At 34.7% G+C, this 24,651-nt stretch overlaps 1 protein-coding gene across 1 annotated transcript; it reads left to right on the top strand.

Moving 5' to 3' along the window:
* The first annotated feature begins 1,279 nt into the window (after positions 1-1,279).
* On the top strand, positions 1,280-20,970 carry LOC132553326 (uncharacterized). Its single transcript, XM_060217560.1, has 8 exons — positions 1,280-1,333; positions 1,733-1,953; positions 2,985-3,190; positions 3,739-4,955; positions 6,098-6,694; positions 6,884-7,128; positions 18,808-18,921; positions 20,774-20,970. The coding sequence occupies exons 1-8, from the start codon at positions 1,280-1,282 to the stop codon at positions 20,922-20,924; spliced, it is 2,805 nt and encodes a 934-aa protein (XP_060073543.1). The 3' UTR covers positions 20,925-20,970.
* Positions 20,971-24,651: the final 3,681 nt, after the last annotated feature.

Raw genomic sequence — 24,651 nt, 5'->3', positions numbered from 1 at the left:
TATATTTATTCTCTATATAAAGAATTCACTGCCGTATTTATCCTCTATATAAAGTATCTACTGCTATATTCAGCCTCTATAAATATATATCTATCCTCTATATAAATTATCCATTGCTATTTATCCTCTATATAAAGTATCCACAGCTATCTTTATTCTCTATATAAAGTATTCAATGCTATATTTATCCTCTATATAAAGTATCTACTGCTATATTCAGCCTCTATAAATATATATCTATCCTCTATATAAAGTATCCACAGCTATATTCATCATCTATATCAAGTATCCATTGCTATATTTATCATCTATATAAAATATTCACTGCCGTATTTATCCTCTATATAAAGTATCCATTGCTATATTTATCCTCTATATAAAGTATCCATCGCTATATTTATCCTCTATATAAAATATCCACTGCCGTATTTATGCTCTGTATAAAGTATCGACTGCTATATTTTTTTCTCTATATAAAGAATTCACTGCCTTATTGATCTTCTATATAAAGTATCCACTGCTATATTTATCCTCTATATAAAGTATCCACAGCTATCTTTATTCTCTATATAAAGTATTCACTGCCGTATTTATCCTCTATATAAAGTATCCACTGCTATATTTATCATCTATATAAATTATCCACTGCTATATTTATCCTCTATATAAATTATCCACTGCTATATTTATCCTCTATATAAAGTATCCACTGCTATATTTATCATCTATATAAATTATCCACTGCTATATTTATCCTCTATATAAAGTATCCACTGCTATATTCATCCTTTATATAAAGTATCCACTGCCGTGTTTATCCTATATATAAAGTATCCATAGCTCTATTTATCATCTATATAAATTATCCACTCTGTGTGTGTGTGTGTGTGTGTGTGTGTGTGTGTGTGTGTGTGTGTGTGTGTGTGTGTGTGTGTGTGTGTGTGTGTGTGTGTGTGTGTGTGTGTGTGTGTGTGTGTGTGTGTGTGTGTGTGTGTGTGTGTGTGTGTGTGAGTATATGTAAAGGGTATTTGAGTCAGTGTGACAGTTGTTTTTTCTGGCATTTATTGATGTATATTATGCATATATGTAAAATTTCCGAACATAAAAAAATTAAATAATAAAAAGTTTCATAATCAAATAACAATTTAATGAATTAATAATAAATTTCAGAGTATGCTGCACCGTTTGCTATCATGTGACAAACAAGCCCTTGCACACGTTGCCACGGTTATGTTTGTGGGCGTGGTATCTGACGAACGAGTCGACATTTCAGTTATGAATGATGAATGATTTACCAGATCTGATCACCGTCGCCAAAAATGGAAATTTACAGGTATGTTTTCAGGTGTGGTGTCCCGAAGGTTTTTATTGTAGGAGGAAACGGGAGTACTCGGGGGAAAATTACATGATCGAGTGGGCCTCAATGTGATACGTCAACCCTTTGGATGGTGACAACCTACTATATAGATTAATACACTGATAATGGTCATTTACAAAAGTATCTCCTTACAAAAAGCATTTTGGCAGAAAAAGAAATGTAAGTTTTTATTAATATCTATACTTTCTATAATTGAATTGGACGAAGGTCACTGGATCAAGGGCAATCAGACCAACAAGTAAAACGTACGATTTTCTCCGACACCGCTCGGATGTATAGGCATATTGATTTGAAACAACTCTTTGTACAATACGAGTCTTATTTACACGTTATATTTCCCGTTGCTTTTAACAGGAGGTAGAAAATTTGTTGAGACAAAACTATTCTGTGCACATTCGGGGCAAAGACGACGAAACTGCCCTCTACTGGAGCTCATGTCGTGGTCACGTGCAAATCTGTAAGACACTCCTTGACAGCGGAAGTGACGTTAACGCGCGTGTAGCGTGGGGATCCACGGCGTTACACGCAGCAGCAGATCGAGGTCATCTCCAGTGCGTCGATCTCCTAATTAGACGGTATATAACACAATATAATACAATATATATGATGCCATATAACATACGGAATGATATCATATAATATTGATTGTTTAACCCAAGGCTTTGCCGACGGTAAGACTGTCAGGAATCTTCCCGAGGTAGAGATTTTTCTGTGCTACCCTCGAGGTAGGGAATGATCCTTTTTCTATTCCATTTCCCCTTTAAAATAAATAAGCAAATGAATATATATGTGACATTAGAACCATCGGCATCGTCTTTTGCATTTGAAGCTCAGATGGCAATTATTAAAAATGTCGTCATTAAATGACGTCATTAACATTCGCACGCACCAGAAAGAACACTTCCTTTGCGTACATAGAGATTTATCCTGCACCTGGCACTGCAATTGTCGGATTACACCTGCCACATATAGTTTTGCTGTATTCGGCAGTGACGAAAAACAACAGTATTTTAGCACGTGCGGTCATTCGAAAGAACTACTCTCTGAATTAACTTTGATATAAGGTGTTTAGATATATTAATAGTTGTTGAAATAAGCGATGTTGCATGTTGTAATTTAGTTGATTTATGAAAATTCCTAAAATCTCCATATTTCCGCGCGGAGCAATTACTTTGTCGTTCGTTATCAGGCAAAATTCAGCGTAACGTTAACACCAGGTAAACACAGATTGAACAACAAAACTGTTTAAGTTTCAATAGTCTGATATTCAACCAATGTTGCAGGAAGATTACATAGTCAGTATCTTTAAATATAAGCTACATTTTGGCGAGGGTGAAAAGTGGCTCGCCAGAGTTCTCTGCATCGTGCCCTCACCGGAAGTGTAGATATTTCTGTCCGGTGGGGTAGAATATGTTGTCTCGTACTCGAACAATGCGGTGTGACATGAGAAATTATGAAGATTTACTTTATATATGTTTGATTACTTATCTTAAATTTATCCGAATGGTCAGTATCAAGCGACGTATTTGTTGTTTTAAAAATAATTTTGAATTCGCGTTTTCTTTAAAATTATGATGTAACAAAATGGTATTTTTTCTCTGGACAGTGGGGCCAGTATAAACATTCAGAACAAACGAGGGGACACGGCGCTACATGTCGCAGCCTATCGAGGTCACATCGAGATAGTTAGGCTTTTGGTTCGGGCAAAACCCGACCTTTTCATCAAAAACGACAAAGGCCGAACAGCGGCTGATGAAGCGGAGGGAAACAGACAGCAAAACACGTCAAAGTATATGTACCAACAGATGCTACGTAAGTTGATCTCGTATGAAATCCGATAGGCTAATATCGTTTCACAACTCGTGTCTTGTATACCGAAAAATCCCAGGTATTTTGTGAAGTTAATAATTCGGCAAATCTTACTCCTCCTACCCTCGTGTTGTGGGTTTCTCGGTATACACCTCTGTTATATATACTCCCCTCAAAACATAACAAATTAAGTACAGAATAATACACAACCAAAAGGAATGATAAGGTGACGTAACGAGAACTTTGAAAAGTCAGGAAAATAAAACCGTGAAATGTACTGAAGGTTCTGAAAACGAGGTTTACGAGAGAGATCAAACAGGAAGGCCTAGATCCGTGAATACCTATTTCTAAATTTACCCTGAGCTACAGATAAAAAGTACCATCATGTATTGTCATAAATGTTTTGTTCAAGGCATTTATAAACCGGAATTCTCGCCAATCTAATAGTGAAGTAAGAAAACTAAACAAATGACAAAGTCTGTTTCTGATGAAAGTTTAACGCTAATTAGCGTGCTGTTTTTAGTTTAAAATGATACGTAGTTTGCTTTCAGCTTTTAACCGGAATCCCTTCTCTGACCACAACCAAGCGTCACCACCACTCAATACGAAACACACTTTACCTCAGCGATCTGTCCGAAGTCAACCCATGTGTCGAAGTTCAGAAGATAACAACAGCCAAAGTCAAGGGTATGTCAGTCTTGGTAGCCTTCCATCTCAAGGTCAGTTTCAAGGTCCATCAAACGGATGGAAAGATGAAAATTCATGCGTTTCTTTTCCTGGAACTTCTACAGAAAAGGGAACAGTCTCAGACAGCAACTTTCTCCGATATCGAGATGACCTCACAGGATTTCGAAGGAGAACGGAACCTGAGGAGAGCATGGATGACGGAAGAATCGATAATGTAACGAACAAAGAAAACAATTGGACAAAACTCTGTAGGAGAGAGTCTATAAATGGCACCTGTGATAATGATTATGCGGAGGTAATAATGCGACATAAGGGCCCGAAAATTGCCCGTGAAGGAAGTGACAGGATTAATAGTGAAGAATATACGGAAAAAGTGTTGTCGGAGTTCCAACCTTGTAATCCCTCAGCATTCTTAGAGGATAATAAAAAAGGGGGCCTACCGTTACTAGGATCATGTGAAGATGTGCGCTTGTCCCATCAGTGCCTAGCTACTACCGTTAGACCTTCTAGAATTTCTGTTGGCTGTGTGAGGGAAGTAGCGGGAAATACCCATAATGAATCTATTGAGAGTTTCTCTGAAACACTACAGATGGAGTTATTCAAGAAACAGGAAATGGTGGAAAAGTTGCAAAAAGAAAATATTTCTTTGAGAAATCAATTGTCAACAATAAAAGAAAAACTTCACCAGTTTTCCAGTGCTTGCCAAAAACTAAAACACGAAAACGTGCAGTTGCGATCGTCGGAGGAAGAAAGGACTAAAAATGCGAACAAATCTCAACATTCTACCTCACAACATTCTCTCCTTGGCTTTATCGACTTTCTAGATAAAGTTTCCAAGGGAGGAAGTGTTTGTTGTCATAGCGACCAAATTTTAGTAATCCTGAAGGAAAGCTTACATTCTCATTGGTTAAAATATGTCCCTCCTAGTCAGTTAGATGTGCCAAATAAGGAGTGGTTTCCAGGGAAGGACTATAGTGTGATTGGTGTCCGGCCAACAAGTCTGCTGCTAGCTGGCCAAAAGGAAGGGTACTACTCTCTTGTGTTCCAAATAAAACACAAAGGCCAACTGCGGATTCTAAAGGTAAACTTTAGTCGAAATGAAGAATTTGAAAGCAGAGCACATGACAACTTCGAGAAACACGTCAAATGTAAACTAAGGTCAAATGTGGATACTTAGGGTCAACCCTAGGTGGTACATGTGATCACAGCATATGTTGTTTCGGAATCTTCATTTACATACGACCTGTAGGTTTTTTCTGTAACACCGACCTGATCCAAGTCTTTGTAGTGAAGTTCAGAGCTGATATGAAGTCTAGGTTCAGCTCTCGGACTGAAAGCCTGGTCTCGGTAAATCTCGCTGACTGATAACCAGGTCTCGGTAAAGCTTCCGAACTGATATCCAAGTCTCGGAAAATCTCGCTGACTGATAACCAGGTCTCGGTAAATCTTCCGAACTGATATCCAAGTCTCGGAAAATCTTGCTGACTGATAACCAGGTCTTGGTAAAGCTTCCTAACTGATATCCAAGTCTCGGTAAAGGTCTCGGACTGATAACTAAGTATCGATAAAGCTTTAGAACTGATAACCAAGTCTTTGTTAAGCTATAGGACTGATAACCAACTATCGGTAAAGCTTTAAGACTGATAGCCAAATCTCGGTAAAGCTCGCAAACTCATTTCCAGGTCTCGGTAAAGCTTCTGGACTCATTTCCAGGTCCCGGTAAGCTTCCGGACTCATTTCCAGGTATCGTTTAAGCTTCCTGACTCATTTATAGGTCTCGGTAAAGCTTCTGGACTCATTTCCAGGTCTCGGTAAGCTTCCGGACTCATTTATAGGTCTCGGTAAAGCTTCCGGACTCATTTATAGGTCTCGGTAAAGCTTCCAGACTCTTTAATAGGTCTCGGTAAGCTTCCGGACTCATTTATAGGTCTCGGTAAAGCTTCCGAACTGATAACCATACTTCTAGTTTTGTAACAGTTAAGGTATGAAAATGATCAAATACTAAATTTTCACACCTGTAAATGGCTATTAGATCATGTTGAGGATGACGCTAATGTGTTGGTTTAAATGGATTTGATAATAGACGTTGAAAGTTATATAAAGTACGAGTTATTACGATTTTGCAAGAGTATCTTTTTGTAAATAAAACAACTTTTATTACAAATAAAATACTTGCAATATATATGGTAAACTGTTCCTAATTCAACATTTTGATTTCAACAGATGAAGGTAAACCTCGTCAATATGGAGACTGGCAGTACTAGTCCGGAATACAGTATCGAACACTTTCTGACCAATACCTTCGATTCGGAACACCAACTTCCGATGACATTGAACGAACATCTGAACATAATCAAGCTTAGACACAGTTTCACTGGACAAACAGAGAAATTCCAAAAATATTTCAGTCTTGCCCCGGTAAAGTTTGATTTGCCAGTGGAAATATCGTCTCGGACAACTTTTCTTGTATTCGACCATTTCTCAGAATCCTTGAAATCCCTCTGTACTAACTTCCGACATAATCACCCAGAGCCCCCATTTGGTCTGGACACTATGTTTGTTCTACAACTGTTGTACCAAATGCTCTCGGCCGTATACTTTATCCGGAAAAATGGTGTAATTCATCGCGATATCAAGGCAGAAAATGTTTTATTTGATACCTGTTTGAGACCCGTGTTGGCAAACTTCGGGATGGCACGTCTGACTGAAGGCAACAACTTCACAAACGGTGGAGAAGTTTATGCTGGTAATGTACAGGCATGGGCACCAGAACTAACAAGATGGAAGCATGAAGGTCCACCGCGAAGCAATGGTGAAAACGTAGGTGTTTCTCTAATTAATGGCGTTCTATACAGACCTTACCTAGTTTATAGATACGACATATAATTTAAACAATGAATAAGCTGATTTTAGAATCGAATTTGTTGAAGATCATAAATTTTAAGAACTTCATCTTAGCGACAAAATAACTTTTAATCCCCCACTGTTACCATTTACTTTCTTTCACAGGTGTCCCTAAAGGAAATTTACAGTAAATCTGACGCATATGCTGTAAGCAGGATGTTCTACAGTCTTCTGCTTCCGTCGGTAGAGGCCATTGCATTTCCACAATCGTCTCGTAAACGACCTCATTACGAAAATTCAGAAATACCCGAGTTTCCCTCTACATACCCAGCAGGACTAAGGTTTGTCTTACGAAATCAAGTCTTGGACGATCCAGTGGACAGAATGACAGACCGCAAGGCTATGTTATAGTGAGTACGATTCTATAAATTGTCAGTGTCTTCCACAAACTACTTTAAGGACAGTAGCAATGAGAAATGCCACGCTTATACTTAGTTGCTTATGGTATTCCAATTAAATTTTGCATGAAAATAAAGATAGAACATCATGACGTCATCCAAAAAATACACAGACTTGTTGCCAAGTCAACACTGTTTTGACCACGCAGCATTTTTTAATGTCGTTCTAAAATGATAAAATTATCTACTGAAAAGATTAAGAACGCAACTTCTTTAATCGTAAAATGTTTCGTAGTGAATTTACAAAAACGTATAAAAAATAAGAGGGATATAAGGGCACCTTACCTAATTCCCAATTAAATGTTAAAAATCCGTCATCCGTGCCAAAAGTATTCACATCCGTTACGTATTAATTACCAATATACCGTGAGTGTACAAATACATACGTTCATTTACATTCAAAGTAGTTTTGATCTCTGACTATCACCTAGACATGTGATCGTCAATATATTTGGAGTCAATATTTCTTTTATAAATATGCCAAGGTTATCCCAACTTGAGAGAGGACGTGCTCTCGCAATGCTCATGGGAGGTAGCACTCAACATGACGTCGCGACGTCAAGATCCGTTAATTAGGCATGCCCATTTACGTCACAGCAGATTAACAGACAATCAATAAGACACGAAATACCAGTGGTAACGGGAACCACCGCTAAAAATAGACTTCGAGAGGCAACTTTAAGCCAAGTCACCAGAACGTTGGTTTGCTGCTGACACCTTAACGTCGAGCACGTTGCATGCGATGGTTGATAGCACATGTGCCCAGATATTACCCTATGAAACGTTGGAGGTCCATGCTGTACACGGATGAATCTCGATTCACGTTATTTCGAACCGACGGTCGTCAACTTGTGTACCGGTGTAGAGGAGAGCGTCTTGCAAACGCTTGTGTTATGTAGCACGACATATTTCGGGATGGATCGGTTATGGGTTACAGAGGAATTTCCCATGGTTTAAAGACACCTTTAGTGAATATACCGTGAAATTTGTTAAAAATCTCAGAAAATATGGAGACGTACCGTCATATATTCGAAGTAAACAATTGCATTTCTCATCTAGACATGTTGTTCATAAATATAATTCCATATAACCGTCAATTTGAAATTGCATCTGTATGTATGAATGTTTGTGTTGTATACTGATTTCACAAGTTTGTGTTGTATACTGATTTCTCAAGTTTGTGTTTTACTCATTTTTTTTACTCATTTTTAAAGATTTTGTTGTCTACTGATTTCTCAAGTTTGTGGTGTATACTGATTTCTCAAATTTGTGTTGTATACTGATTTCCATGTTTGTGTTGTATACTGATTTCTTAGGTTTTTGTTGTATACTGATTTCCAACTTTGTGTTGTATACTGATTTCCAACTTTGGATTGTATAATGATATCTCAAATTTGTGTTGTATACTGATTGCTCAAGTTTGTGTTGTATACTGATGGCTCAAGTTTGTGTTGTATACTGATTTCTCAAGTTTGTTGTGTTGTGTTGTATACTGATTTCTCAAGTTTGTGTCGTATACTGATTTCTCAAGTTTGTGTTGTATACTGATTTCTCAAGTTTGTGTTGTATACTGATTTCTCAAGTTTGTGTTGTATACTGATTTCTCAAGTTTGTGTTGTATACTGATTTCTCAAGTTTGTGTTGTATACTGATTTCTCAAGTTTGTGTTGTATTCTGATTTCCAATACTGATTTCTCAAGTTTGTGTTGTATAATGATTTCTGAAGTTTGTGTTGTATACTGATTTCTCAAGTTTGTGTTGTATACTGATTTCCAAGTTTGTGTTGTATACTGATTTCTTAGGTTTGTGTTGTATACTGATTTCTTAGGTTTGTGTTGTATACTGATTTCTCAAGTTTGTGTTGTATACTGATTTTCCATGTTTGTGTTGTATACTGATTTCTCAAGTTTGTGTTGTATACTGATTTCTTAGGTTTGTGTTGTATACTGATTTTCCAAGTTTGTGTTGTATACTGATTTCTCAAGTTTGTGTTGTATACTGATTTTCCAAGTTTGTGTTGTATACTGATTTCTCAAGTTTGTGTTGTATACTGATTTCTTAAGTTTATGTTGTATACTGATTTCCAAGTTTGTGTTGTATACTGATTTCTCAAGTTTGTGTTGTATACTGATTTCTTAAGTTTGTGTTGTATACTGATTTCCAAGTTTGTGTTGTATACTGATTTCCTCAGTCTTTGCTGTATACTTATTTTCCAAGTTTGTGTTGTATACTGATTTCCAAGTTTGTGTTGTATACTGATTGCCCAAGTTTATGTTGTATACTGATTTCCAAGTTTGTGTTGTATACTGATTGCTCAAGTTTGTGTTGTAAACTGATTTCCAAGTTTATGTTGTATACTGATTTCCAAGTTTGTGTTGTATACTGATTTCCTCAGTCTTTGCTGTATACTTATTTTCCAAGTTTGTGTTGTATACTGATTTCTTAGGTTTGTGTTGTATACTGATTTCTCAAGTTTGTGTTGTATACTGATTTCCAAGTTTGTGTTGTATACTGATTTCCAAGTTTGTGTTGTATACTGATTTCCAAGTTTGTGTTGTATACTGATTTCCAAGTTTGTGTTGTATACTGATTTCCAAGTTTGTGTTGTATACTGATTTCCAAGTTTGTGTTGTATACTGATTTCCAAGTTTGTGTTGTATACTGATTTCCAAGTTTGTGTTGTATACTGATTTCCAAGTTTGTGTTGTATACTGATTTCCAAGTTTGTGTTGTATACTGATTTCCAAGTTTGTGTTGTATACTGATTTCCAAGTTTGTGTTGTATACTGATTTCCAAGTTTGTGTTGTATACTGATTTCCAAGTTTGTGTTGTATACTGATTTCCAAGTTTGTGTTGTATACTGATTTCCAAGTTTGTGCTGTATACTGATTTTCCATGTTTGTGTTGTATACTGATTTTCCATGTTTGTGTTGTATACTGATTTCGAAGTTTGTGTTGTATACTGATTTTCCATGTTTGTGTTGTATACTGATTTCTCAAGTTTGTGTTGTATACTGATTTCTTAAGTTTATGTTGTATACTGATTTCCAAGTTTGTGTTGTATACTGATTTCCAAGTTTGTGTTGTATACTGATTTCTCAAGTTTGTGTTGTATACTGATTTCCAAGGTTGTGTTGTATACTGATTTCCAAGGTTTGTGTTGTATACTGATTTCTCAAGTTTGTGTTGTATACTGATTTCCAAGTTTGTGTTGTGTACTGATTGCTCAAGTTTGTGTTGTATACTGATTTGTCAAATTGGTGTTCTATACTGATTTCGCAAGTTTGTGTTGTATGCTGATTTCTCAAGTTCATGTTGTATACTGATTTCTTAAGTTTGTGTTGTATACTGATTGGTCAAATTGGTGTTGTATACTGATTTCCAAGTTTGTGTTGTATACTGATTTCTCAAGTTTGTGTTGTATACTGATTTTCCATGTTTGTGTTGTATACTGATTTCTTAAGTTTGTGTTGTATACTGATTTCTCAAGTTTGTGCTGTATACTGATTTTCCATGTTTGTGTTGTATACTGATTTCTTAAGTTTGTGTTGTATACTGATTTTCCATGTTTGTGTTGTATACTGATTTCGAAGTTTGTGTTGTATACTGATTTTCCATGTTTGTGTTGTATACTGATTTCCAAGTTTGTGTTGTATACTGATTTCACAAGTTTGTGTTGTATAATGATTTCCATGTTTGTGTTGTATACTGATTTCACAAGTTTGTGTTGTATACTGATTTCCAAGTTTGTGTTGTATACTGATTTCCAAGTTTGTGTTGTATACTGATTTCCAAGTTTGTGTTGTATACTGATTTCCTCAGTTTTTGTTGTATACTTATTTTCAAACTTAGTGTTGTATACTGATTTCCAACTTTGTGTTGTATACTGATTTCTTAGGTTTGTGTTGTATACTGATTTCCAACTTTGTGTGGTATACTGATTTCCAAGTTTGTGTTGTATACTGATTTCCAAGTTTGTGTTGTATACTGATTTCCAAGTTTGTGTTGTATACTGATTTCCAAGTTTGTGTTGTATACTGATTTCCAAGTTTGTGTTGTATACTGATTTCCAAGTTTGTGTTGTATACTGATTTCCAAGTTTGTGTGATATACTGATTTCACAAGTTTGTGTTATAATTTTACTTTCCAATTTTGTATTGTATACTGTTTTCCATGTTTGTGTTGTATACTGATTTCACAAGTTTCGGATGTATACTGATTTCACAAGTTTGTGTTGTATACTGATTTCCAAGTTTGTGTTGTATAAGTTTGTGTTGTATACTGATTTCCAAGTTTGTGTTGTATAATGATATCTCAAATTTGTGTTGTATACTGATTTCCGAAGCCTTTGTTGTATACTAATTCCCTACAATTAAGTTGTGTAGCTATTTCCAAAGTTTGCGTTGTATACTGTTTTCCATGTTTGTGTTGTATGTCGCTTTCACAAAATTGTGTTTTACTCATTTTTGAAGTTTGTGTTGTATACTGATTTCTCAAGTTTGTGTTGTATACTGATTTCTCAAGTTTGTGTTGTATACTGATTTCTCAAGTTTGTGTTGTATACTGATTTCCAAGTTTGTGTTGTATACTGATTTTCCAAGTTTGTATTGTATACTGATTTTCCAAGTTTGTGTTGTATACTGATTTCCATGTTTGTGTTGTATACTGATTTCTTAGGTTTGTGTTGTATACTGATTTCCAACTTTGTGTTGTATACTGATTTCCAAGTTTGTGTTGTATACTGATTTCACAAGTTTGTGTTGTATAATGATTTCCAAGTTTGTGCTGTATGCTGATTTCCAAGTTTGTGTTGTATAATGATTTCCAAGTTTGTGCTGTATGCTGATTTCCAAGTTTGTGTTGTATACTGATTTCCAAGTTTGTGTTGTATACTGATTTCTCAAGTTTGTGTTGTATACTGATTTCTTAGGTTTGTGTTGTATACTGATTTCTCAAGTTTGTGTTGTATACTGATTTCCAAGTTTGTGCTGTATACTGATTTTCCATGTTTGTGTTGTATACTGATTTCTTAGGTTTGTGTTGTATACTGATTTCTCAAGTTTGTGTTGTATACTGATTTCTTAGGTTTGTGTTGTATACTGATTTCTCAAGTTTGTGCTGTATACTGATTTTCCATGTTTGTGTTGTATACTGATTTCTCAAGTTTGTGTTGTATACTGATTTCTCAAGTTTGTGTTTTACTCATTTTTCAAGATTTTGTTTTCTACTGATTTCTCAAGTTTGTGTTGTATAATGATTTCTGAAGTTTGTGTTGTATACTGATTTCTCAAGTTTGTGTTGTATACTGATTTCTTAGGTTTGTGTTGTATACTGATTTCTCAAGTTTGTGTTGTATACTGATTTCTTAAGTTTGTGTTGTATACTGATTTCCAAGTTTGTGTTGTATACTGATTTCCAAGTTTGTGTTGTATACTGATTTCCAAGTTTGTGTTGTATACTGATTTCCAAGTTTGTGTTGTATACTGATTTCTTAAGTTTGTGTTGTATACTGATTTCCAAGTTTGTGTTGTATACTGATTTCCAAGTTTGTGTTGTATACTGATTTCTGAAGTTTGTGCTGTATACTGATTTTCCATGTTTGTGTTGTATACTGATTTCTCAAGTTTGTGTTGTATACTGATTTCTTAAGTTTGTGTTGTATACTGATTTCCAAGTTTGTGTTGTATACTGATTTCTTAGGTTTGTGTTGTATACTGATTTCTTAGGTGTGTGTTGTATACTGATTTCTCAAGTTTGTGTTGTATACTGATTTCCTCAGTCTTTGTTGTATACTTATTTTCCAAGTTTGTGTTGTATACTGATTTCCTCAGTCTTTGTTGTATACTTATTTTCCAAGTTTGTGTTGTATACTGATTTCACAAGTTTGTGTTGTATAATGATTTCCAAGTTTGTGTTTTACTCATTTTCCAAGTCTGTGTTGTATACTGATTTCACAAGTTTGTGTTGTATAATGATTTCCAAGTTTGTGTTGTATACTGATTTCACAAGTTTGTGTTGTATACTGATTTCTCAAGTTTGTGTTGTATACTGATTTCCAATTTTGTGTTGTATACTGATTTCCAAGTTTGTGTTGTATAATGATTTCCTCATTCTTTGTTGTATAATGATGTTTTCAAGTTTGTGTTGTTTACTGATTGCTCAAGTTTGTGTTGTATACTGATTTCCAAGTTTGTGTTTTACTCATTTTCCAAGTTTGTGTTGTATACTGATTTCCAAGTTTGTGTTGTATACTGATTTCACAAGTTTGTGTTGTATAATGATTTCCAAGTTTGTGCTGTATACTGATTTCCAAGTTTGTGTTGTATACTGATTTCTCAAGTTTGTGTTGTATTCTGATTTCCTCAGTCTTTGTTGTATACCTATTTTCCAAGTTTGTGTTGTATACTGATTTCTCAAGTTTGTGTTGTATTCTGATTTCTTAGGTTTGTGTTGTATACTGATTTCCAACTTTGTGTTGTATACTGATTGCTCAAGTATGTGTTGTAAACTGATTTCCAAGTTTGTGTTGTTTACTGATTGCTCAAGTTTGTGTTGTATACTGATTTAACAAGTTTGTGTTGTATACTGATTTCCAAGTTTGTGTTATATACTAATTTCCAAGTTTGTGTTGTATACTGATTTCTCAAGTTTGTGTTGTATACTGATTTCTCAAGTTTGTGTTGTATACTGATTTCTTAAGTTTGTGTTGTATACTGATTTCCAAGTTTGTGTTGTATACTGATTTCCAAGTTTGTGTTGTATACTGATTTCCAAGTTTGTGTTGTATACTGATTTCCTCAATCTTTGTTGTATACTGATTTCCCAAGTTTGTGTAGTATACTGATTTCCAAGTTTGTGTTGTATACTGATTTCTTAAGTTTGTGTTGTATACTGATTTCTTAAGTTTGTGTTGTATACTGATTGGTCAAATTGGTGTTGTATACTGATTTCCAAGTTTGTGTTGTATACTGATTTCACAAGTTGGTGTTGTATAATGATTTCTCAAGTTTGTGTTGTATACTGATTTCCAAGTTTGTGTTGTATACTGATTTCCAAGTTTGTGTTGTATACTGATTTCCAAGTTTGTGTTGTATACTGATTTTCCAAGTTTGTGTTGTATACTGATTTCTTAGGTTTGTGTTGTATACTGATTTCTCAAGTTTGTGTTGTATACTGATTTCTCAAGTTTGTGTTGTATACTGATTTCTTAAGTTTGTGTTGTATACTGATTTCCAAGTTTGTGTTGTATACTGATTTCTCAAGTTTGTGTTGTATACTGATTTCTCAAGTTTGTGTTGTATACTGATTTTCCATGTTTGTGTTGTATACTGATTTCTTAGGTTTGTGTTGTATACTGATTTCTCAAGTTTGTGTTGTATACTGATTTCCAAGTTTGTGCTGTATACTGATTTCACAAGTTTGTGTTGTATACTGATTTCTCAAGTTTGTGTTGTATACTGATTTCTCAAGTTTGTGTTGTATACTGATTTCACAAGATTGTGTGGTATAATGATTTCCAAGTTTGTGCTGTATACTGATTTCCAAGTTTGTGTTGTTTACTGATTTCCAAGTTTGTGTTGTATACTGATTTCCAAGTTTGTGTTGTATAATGATATCTCAAATTTGTGTTGTATACTGATTTCCGAAGTTTGTGTTGTATACTGATTTCCAAGTTTGTGTTGTATACTGATTTCCAAGTTTGTGTTGTATACTGATTTCCAAGTTTGTGTTGTATACTGATTTCACAAGTTGGTGTTGTTTGTGTTGTATAATGATTTCTCAAATTTGTGTTGTATACTGATTTCCAAGTTTTTGTTGTATACTAATTCCCTACAATTAAGTTGTGTAGCTATTTCCAAAGTTTGCGTTGTATACTGTTTTCCATGTTTGTGTTGTATGTCGCTTTCACAAAATTGTGTTTTACTCATTTTTGAAGTTTGTGTTGTATACTGATTTCTCAAGTTTGTGTTGTATACTGATTTCTCAAGTTTGTGTTGTATACTGATTTCTCAAGTTTGTGTTGTATACTGATTTCTTAAGTTTGTGTTGTATACTGATTTCCTCAGTCTTTGTTGTATACTTATTTTCCAAGTTTGTGTTGTATACTGATTTCTTAAGTTTGTGTTGTATACTGATTTCTCAAGTTTGTGTTGTATACTGATTTCCAAGTTTGTGTTGTATACTGATTTCCAAGTTTGTGTTGTATACTGATTTCACAAGTTGGTGTTGTATAATGATTTCTCAAGTTTGTGTTGTAAACTGATTTCCAAGTTTGTGTTGTATAATGATTTCTCAAGTTTGTGTTGTATACTGTTTTCCATGTTTGTGTTGTATACTGATTTCTCAAGTTTGTGTTTGTGTTGTATACTGATTTCCAAGTTTGTGTTGTATACTTTTGTGTTGTATACTTTTCCAAGTTTGTGTTGTATACTGATTTCCAAGTTTGTGTTGTATACTGATTTCTCAAGTTTGTGTTGTATACTGATTTCTCAAGTTTGTGTTGTATACTGATTTCTCAAGTTTGTGTTGTATTCTGATTTCTCAAGTTTGTGTTGTATTCTGATTTCATAAGTTTGTGTTGTTTACTGATTGATCACGTTTGTGTGGTATAATGATTTCTCAAGTTTGTGCTGTATACTGATTTCCTCAGTCTTTGCTGTATACTTATTTTCCAAGTTTGTGTTGTATACTGATTTCCAAGTTTGTGTTGTATACTGATTTCCAAGTTTGTGTTGTATACTGATTTCCAAGTTTGTGTTGTATACTGTTTTCCATGTTTGTGTTGTATACTGATTTCTCAAGTTTGTGTTTTATACTGATGGCTCAAGTTTGTGTTGTATACTGATGGCTCAAGTTTGTGTTGTATACTGATTTCCAAGTTTGTGTTGTATACTGATTTTCCAAGTTTGTGTTGTATGCTGTTTTCTTAGGTTTGTGTTGTATACTGATTTCTCAAGTTTGTGTTGTATACTGATTTTCCATGTTTGTGTTGTATACTGATTTCTTAGGTTTGTGTTGTATACTGATTTCTCAAGTTTGTGTTGTATACTGATTTCTCAAGTTTGTGTTGTATACTGATTTTCCATGTTTGTGTTGTATACTGATTTCTTAGGTTTGTGTTGTATACTGATTTCTCAAGTTTGTGTTGTTGTATACTGATTTTTAAGTTTGTGTTGTATAATTTCAAAGTTTGTATTGTATACTGATTTCCAAGTTTGTGTTGTATACTGATTTCCAAGTTTGTGTTGTATACTGATTTCACAAGTTTGTGTTGTATACTGATTTCCAAGTTTGTGTTATATACTGATTTCCAAGTTTGTGTTGTATACTGATTTCCTCAGTTTTTGTTGTATACTTATTTTTAAAGTTAGTGTTGTATACTTATTTTCAAAGTTAGTGTTGTATACTGATTTCTCAAGTTTGTGTTGTATACTGATTTCTCAAGTTTGTATTGTATACTGATTTCTCAAGTTTGTGTTGTATACTGATTTCTTAAGTTTGTGTTGTATACTGATTTCCAAGTTTGTGTTGTACTCATTTTTTAAGTTTGTGTTGTATACTGATTTCTGAAGTTTGTGCTGTATACTGATTTTCCATGTTTGTGTTGTATACTGATTTCTCAAGTTTGTGTTGTATACTGATTGCTCAAGTTTGTGTCGTATACTTAATTCCTAAGTTTGTGTTATAATCTGATTTCTCAAGTTTGTGTTGTATACTTATTTTCCAAGTTTGTGTTGTATACTGATTTCCAAGTTTGTGTTGTATACTGATTTCCAAGTTTGTGTTGTATACTGATTTCCAAGTTTGTGTTGTATACTGATTGTCCAAGTTTGTGTTGTATACTGATTTCCAATGTTTGTGTTGTAGAATGATTTCATCGGTCTTTATTGTATAATGATGTTTTCAAGTTTATGTTGTATACTGATTTCCAAGTTTGTGTTGTATACTGATTTCCAAGTTTGTGTTGTATACTGATTTCCAAGTTTGTGTTGTATACTGATTTCCAAGTTTGTGTTGTATACTGATTTCCAAGTTTGTGTTGTATACTGATTTCCAAGTTTGTGTTGTATACTGATTTCCAAGTTTGTGTTGTATACTGATTTCCAAGTTTGTGTTGTATACTGATTTCACAAGTTTGTGTTGTATACTGATTTCCAACTTTGTGTGGTATACTGATTTCCAAGTTTGTGTTGTATACTGATTTCACAAGTTTGTGTTGTATAATGATTTCCAAGTTTGTGCTGTATACTGATTTCACAAGGTTGTGTTGTAAACTGATTTCCAAGTTTGTGTGGCATAATGATTTCTCAAGTTTTTGTTTTACTCATTTTCCAAGTTTGTGTTGTATACTGATTTCCAAGTTTGTGTTGTATACTGATTTCCAAGTTTGTGTTGTATACTGATTTTCCAAGTTTGTATTGTATACTGATTTTCCAAGTTTGTGTTGTATGCTGTTTTCCATGTTTGTGTTGTATACTGATTTCCAAGTTTGTGTTGTATACTGATTTGCAAGTTTGTGTTGTATACTGATTTGTTTGTTTGTATACTGATTTCCAAGTTTGTGTTGTATACTGATTTCCAAGTTTGTGTTGTATACTGATTTCCAAGTTTGTGTTGTATACTGATTTCCATTTGTGTTGTATACTGATTTCCAAGTTTGTGTTGTATACTGAGTTTGTGTTGTATACTGATTTCCAAGTTTGTGTTGTATACTGATTTCCAAGTTTGTGTTGTATACTGATTTCTTAAGTTTGTGTTGTATACTGATTTCTTAAGTTTGTGTTGTATACTGATTTCCAAGTTTGTGTTGTATACTGATTTCTTAAGTTTGTGTTGTATACTGATTTCCAAGTTTGTGTTGTATACTGATTTCTTAAGTTTGTGTTGTATACTGATTTCCAAGTTTGTGTTGTATACTGATTTCCAAGTTTGTGTTGTATACTGATTTCTTAAGTTTGTGTTGTATACTGATTTCCCAAGTTTGTGTTGTATGCTGATTTCCCAAGTTTGTGTTGTATACTGATTTCCCAAGTTTGTGTTGTATGCTGATTTCCCAAGTTTGTGTTGTATTCCGATTTCCAAGTTTGTGTTGTATACTGATTTCCAAGTTTGTGTTGTATACTGATTTCCAAGTTTGTGTTCTATACTGATTTGTTTGTGTTGTATACTGATTTCTCAAGTTTGTGTTGTATACTGATTTCCAAGTTTGTGTTGTATACTGATTTCCAACTTTGTGTTGTATACTGATTGCTCAAGTTTGTGTTGTAAACTGATTTCCAAGTTTGTGTTGTTTACTGATTGCTCAAGTTTGTGTGGTATAATGATTTCTCAAGTTTGTGTTTTACTCATTTTCCAAGTTTGTGTTGTATACTGATTTCCAAGTTTGTGTTGTATACTGATTTCACAAGTTTGTGTTGTATACTGATTTCCAAGTTTGTGTTGTATTCCGATTTCCAAGTTTGTGTTGTATACTGATTTCCAAGTTTGTGTTGTATACTGATTTCCAAGTTTGTATTATATGCTGATTTATTAAGTCTTTGTTGTAAAGTGATGTAGTCTATTTTGTGTATGGTTGTACGCTATTCAGTAAATTGTTATAATTACAGTACAGAATATTTTATGTTTTGTAGCGTTGGGATGTTGATGTTCCCTCCAAGTGCCGGCGAGGTTGCAATGGAAACACAGTCAGCGCAATACTGCCAGGCTAGGATCTTAAAGCTTCTCTCATTTGATAGCAATGCAAGGTTTGTACGATAAAGAACTGTTAACCATGGGAAAGACCCGTTGTAAACATCAGCATTGCTAAGTGGTAATACTTGTATTTCCATGGCCAGTTTTGTAGAAATTTCCTTGGTAATGTTTAAATATCTACATACATAGACTTCAATGAGAAGGATGTTTAAACACCTACACACATAGACTACAACGAGGGTATTTTTATACACTTACAGACATAGACTACAACGAGGGTATGTTAATACACTTACAGAAAAATCTAACAATATTGCAATTAGTTTCATATGAGTAAACATCACTGTCGCCCCATAAGATAGTTTCTATATCAAAATCTACGTCTAAATCATACAAAGTATCAAACAATATGCGTCTACAATTAGAAAATAATGAACATGTAAGGAAATAGTGACTTACGTCTTCAATACCCTCACCACACGGACATTTCGGGGGTTGACAAATACCTACCCTATATAAATCTGAACTGAAGCCACTACAGTAATGTCTAATGCGGCCATGTATAACAGTGAGGTATCGACTATTACAATGTCAATAATCAGGAACTGAAGAGTGCATGTGGGAAAGACTTTTTCATAATATCCAGACGACTTCGGGAGACTTGATAATTGTCTGGATTTCTCAACTCCATGTTTAAGTCACGTCTATTAGTTGGTATTAAGCTTTCTAAATATGGAGGGACGTTTTTGTTATGTATTTTGTAGAATGTAGTTAGCTTTGATTCCTCTCTATTTGAGTGGATCCCAAACTGTTTCAATATAAAAAGAGTCACGAGAAGCAATAGATGTGATGCACGTGACAATTCTAGCTGCTTCTAACTGAACTTTTTCTCTGGAGTCAGACAAGTGTTCCGAACATCCATTCCAAACACACGAGGCATATTCAAGCACAGGTCGTATAAATGATACTTATATATTATTGAGAGTAGACTTATCTACTTTATACTTCAGTTTTTTCGAAGCAATTACTTTTTGAGAAGATGATGAGAGTTACTCCTAAATGACGATGTGAGTCGTTGAACTCAATCGGCTCACCGTGGCATACCAAAGGCTTAATTGTGATATGTTTAGAAGAGAAGATAACTGCCTAAGTCTTTGCATGATTGAACTGCATAAGTCATTGATAAAACCAAGTTTGAAGACGATGCAAATCCTGATTCAATGTTTGCTGATTTCATTTAAATTGTCAGACGATTTTTGTAGAGAGAAATCAGCAAATAGTCTGACAAATGTTTGCATTGGGTCAGCTAAGTCATTGATGTAAAACAGGAACAGCAAGGGCCCAAGTACAGAAACCTGGGGAACCCTGTTGTTACTCTATGTAAAGTTTTATATCGGCAACTAGCTGTTGTTACTCTGTCTATGTAAAGTTTTATATCGGCAACTAGCTGTTGATACTCTGTCTATGTAAAGTTTTATATCGGCAACTAGCTGTTGTTACTCTGTCTATGTAAAGTTTTATATCGGCAACTAGCTGTTGTTACTCTGTCTATGTAAAGTTTTATATTGGCAACTAGCTGTTGTTACTCTGTCTATGTAAAGTTTTATATCGGCAACTAGCTGTTGTTACTCTGTCTATGTAAAGTTTTATATCGGCAACTAGCTGTTGTTACTCTGTCTATGTAAAGTTTTATATCGGCAACTAGCTGTTGTTACTCTGTCTATGTAAAGTTTTATATCGGCAACTAGCTGTTGTTACTCTGTCTATGTAAAGTTTTATATCGGCAACTAGCTGTTGTTACTCTGTCTATGTAAAGTTTTATATCGGCAACTAGCTGTTGTTACTCTATCCACAGTTTTTATTACATGTTTTAATTGTGTTGAGGCTATTTTTATATCATTTTAGACAAACTGACATACATTCCGGACCACTCCTGTCGATGTTGGAAAGCGTCAATAGACTCAAGCCGGAAATAGAAGCTGATTTCCTGTACAAAATCACACCTGAAGAATTCTGGGAAATTTATCAAGACTTGAAACAACGTGATTACTTATAGACATAAACCACTGGATACCACGGAACTTTTGGTTCACACACACATATATATATACCCTGAGTTGTGCTCCTTTTTCACTCTCCGTTGCTGTGAAGGTAGCATATATCACTTATGACATCAGGACATGGAAAAGATCTTGTAAGTGAAACTTGAAGCATTGATTAAATAACTTTTTAAAAATGCCATCATTACCAACACTCACCACGAGAAAGGCATAAGTGACATTCGACCCAAGACCCAAAAAATGTTTTACATTGGGCCTCGCTCTAAAACAACTTAATCTCACCAAGCAGTCATCACGTGGATTTTAGGTGATTCTTGAATGCGAGACATCATGCTGTCCTTTAGGTTGATATTTCGTAAGCAGTCCCATATATATATACATCTATATCGTGGAAATATTCTTTAATGTTCCTACATAGAAACTAATAAATATCTGTGACCTTCCAATTGGGAAATATTTTCTGACCTTCTTACTCAAATTATTTTTGATCTTCCTATTCAGAAATGGTTTAAAATTTTCCGACCTCGCAAAAATATTTCCTAGCCTCGTACAAACATGATCTTCGGTGTTATCATGACATGATCTTCGGTGTTGTCATGACATGATCTTCGGTGTTATCATGACATGATCTTCGGTGTTATCATGACATGATCTTCGGTGTTATCATGACATGATCTTCGGTGTTGTCATGACATGATCTTCGGTGTTATCATGACATGATCTTCGGTGTTGTCATGACATGATCTTCGGTGTTGTCATGACATGATCTTCGGTGTTATCATGACATGATCTTCGGTGTTATCATGACATGATCTTCGGTGTTGTCATGACATGATCTTCGGTGTTGTCATGACATAATCTTCGGTGTTGTCATGACATTATCCGCGGTATTATAATGACTTGATCTTCGGTGTTATCATGACATAAACCGCGAAGTACATCGAAAAGACTTCCGCTTGTTACTTTTAAAGCACTTGTCGCGTATCCATCTAGAAAAGAATTGTAGATGGAGGTGGTGATGTAACCAAACAGACATATGACATTATTTCAATAGAGTACAAAGGGAAAGACCGGTAAAATATCGACATAAGATCATATCCGTATTAAAATTATAATATATAACGTCATCATTTTATGTGTACATTACTCTATGACATCATTATAGATAGGTAGATTTTGAGTAAATTTAATCAGTTTATTTTGTGAAATAATCACACGCTGCATAACTTTTCCCTGTTTATTCTGTGACTTTGTTGAATATAATGCTACATATTTTATACCCCTTTATTATGTAACGTTAGTAGTTTTTTGTTTTTTTGTTTTTGTTTTGTTTTGTTTGTTTGTTTTTTTTTTTTGTTTGTTTTGTTTTTTTTCTTTTTTTGGTTTTTTGTTGTTTTTTTGTATATTTACTCTGTTTCATCTGTGAAGACATCAGAAACGACGCTATTTGGCATGTGTCTACACCATTTATTGCGTCATCAGCGAATACAATGACGTCAATGAATATGTCGCTTTATGCATGCTTCAGTTGTGACGTCATCATATAACTTTTGTGCATATTTGTGTTATCTATTCCATGATATCAGTAGATACCATGTTATTTGGAAATAAGCTTCTATTATCCTATCATGGACTTCCATCTAGATATATCTCGGGCGACGAGACTGGAATATATGACATGCAAGAAAGTCTCATTGATAAAAACGGCAGTTGCTTATCCATCTATAACTTATTCCGTGATCCTAAGATCCGGGAAAGTAATGCGTGTGTGTATTTTCTCGTGATTTATGCCGTGTTTTGTTAACTTGGAGTGTCCTGTATTTGATATGTTGATCTTGAATCGCTGCTTATCAGGTTTACGTTGTGTCTGTTTTATGCATGTTTTCATTTAATCAACAAAGAAGAGAAAATATCATGTTTTCATTCATTGAAAGGCGGCAAGGGACAATAGTTTTACTTCCCATGTTGTCTTTCGTAATAAGTGTTATATCTCATACCTGCCTTTTATACCATTACTATACGTAATTATATGGGTATCTGTCAATGTCAAAGGAAATCCAGTCATTATAGGAACTATCGTATTGATTGTTTGTGGATTAAAATATATTCACAATGATAGAGAATCTTTTATTTGTGAATAATCCAACCTGATATGTGTTCATTACATTATATCGCTTTCCAGGAGTCGGATATGACGTCATTTATTTACTCGTATGTATTTGGTTTCCGCTTCAGATGTTACCGGGAATATTGATTGAATCAATCGCACGGAAGACTTTGCAAAAGTTGATTTTTTTTTAAAAACAAAAAGAAGTATTATAACTTACATTGGTATTACGTAATAAGAATTGTGGCAAAGTCATATGGAGTGAGGTAGTAGTAGCAGTCTTGGGGTATACCAACATTGGTTGTTTTAATACTACAGGTAACGTTGTGTATGGAGACTTGTTGATAGCGATTCCGTACGTAATCAAAAAAGATTCCAATTGATTCCTTAACTTTTCTATATGTATTCTAGACCTGTATGCCAAACACAGCCTTGGAAATATTGCAAGACAAAACACGTGTGATTCCGATTTTCTACATTGTTATAATTGTTGTAGTAAATTTCAATTAGCTGATACACTGAAGAGCGACCTGGCTGAAATCCAGATTGGTATCTGTATAGCAAGGAGAAATCAAGTATATAATTTTGCTAACTACTTTCTCGAAAACAAACGGTCAGTTTGTCAATATCTTCCTTCGTCTCTCAGTGTGTCAATACTTTCCTGTGACTGTCAATGTGTCAATACCTTCAACGTCTTTCCGTATGTCAATTATTTCCATCGTCTGTCAATGTGTCAATTCTTTTCTTCGACCGTCAATTTGTCAATTATTTCCTTCGTATGTCAGTGTATCTTTACCTTCATTCGTCTGTCATAGTGTCAATACCTTTCTTCGACTATCAGTGTGTCAAGAACTTCCTTCGTCTGTCAGTGTGTGAATACCTTCCTTCGTCTGTCAGTGTGTCAATACCTTCCTTCGTCTGTCACTGTCAATACCTTCCTTCGTCTGTCAGTGTGTTAATACCTTCCTTCGTCTGTCAGTGTGTCAATACCTTCCTTCGTCTGTCAGTGTGTTAATGCCTTCCTTTCGTCTGTCAGTGTGTTAATGCCTTCCTTTCGTCTGTCAGTGTGTTAATGCCGTCCTTCAACTGTCATTGTGTCAATACCTTCCTTTCGTCGGCCAGAGTGTCAATATCTTCCTTCATCTGTCAGTGTGTCAATACCTTCCTTCGTCTGTAACTGTTAATACCTTCCTTCGTCTGTCAGTGTGTCAATACCTTCCTTCGTCTGTCAGTGTGTCAATACCTTCCTTCGTCTGTCACTGTCAATACCTTCCTTCGTCTGTCAGTGTATCAATACCTTCCTTCGTCTGTCACTGTCAATACCTTCCTTCGTCTGTCAGTGTGTTAATACCTTCCTTCGTCTGTCAGCGTGTTAATGCCTTCCTTTCGTCTGTCAGTGTGTTAATGCCTTCCTTTCGTCTGTCAGTGTGTTAATGCCGTCCTTCAACTGCCATTGTGTCAATACCTTCCTTTCGTCGGCCAGAGTGTCAATATCTTCCTTCATCTGTCAGTGTGTCAATACCTTCCTTCGTCTGTAACTGTTAATACCTTCCTTCGTCTGTCAGTGTGTCAATACCTTCCTTCGTCTGTAACTGTTAATACCTTCCTTCGTCTGT

Source organism: Ylistrum balloti, unplaced genomic scaffold, assembly GCF_031769215.1.
Source record: "Ylistrum balloti isolate Yb309-2 unplaced genomic scaffold, AGI_CSIRO_Ybal_v1 Utg370318, whole genome shotgun sequence".
NCBI classification, from domain to species: Eukaryota; Metazoa; Mollusca; class Bivalvia; order Pectinida; family Pectinidae; genus Ylistrum; species Ylistrum balloti.
Note: the sequence above shows the minus strand (reverse complement) of the source record. Positions and strands in the feature narration are given on the sequence as shown.

Excerpts from the sequence above, each read along its gene's own strand:
- LOC132553326 (XM_060217560.1), top strand. The coding sequence starts at position 1,280 with ATGATGAATGATTTACCAGATCTGATCACCGTCGCCAAAAATGGAAAT. Across the intron at positions 1,954-2,984 it reads GTCGATCTCCTAATTAGACG|TGGGGCCAGTATAAACATTC; the intron begins GTATATAACACA and ends TTCTCTGGACAG. Across the intron at positions 18,922-20,773 it reads TCATTTGATAGCAATGCAAG|ACAAACTGACATACATTCCG; the intron begins GTTTGTACGATA and ends ATATCATTTTAG.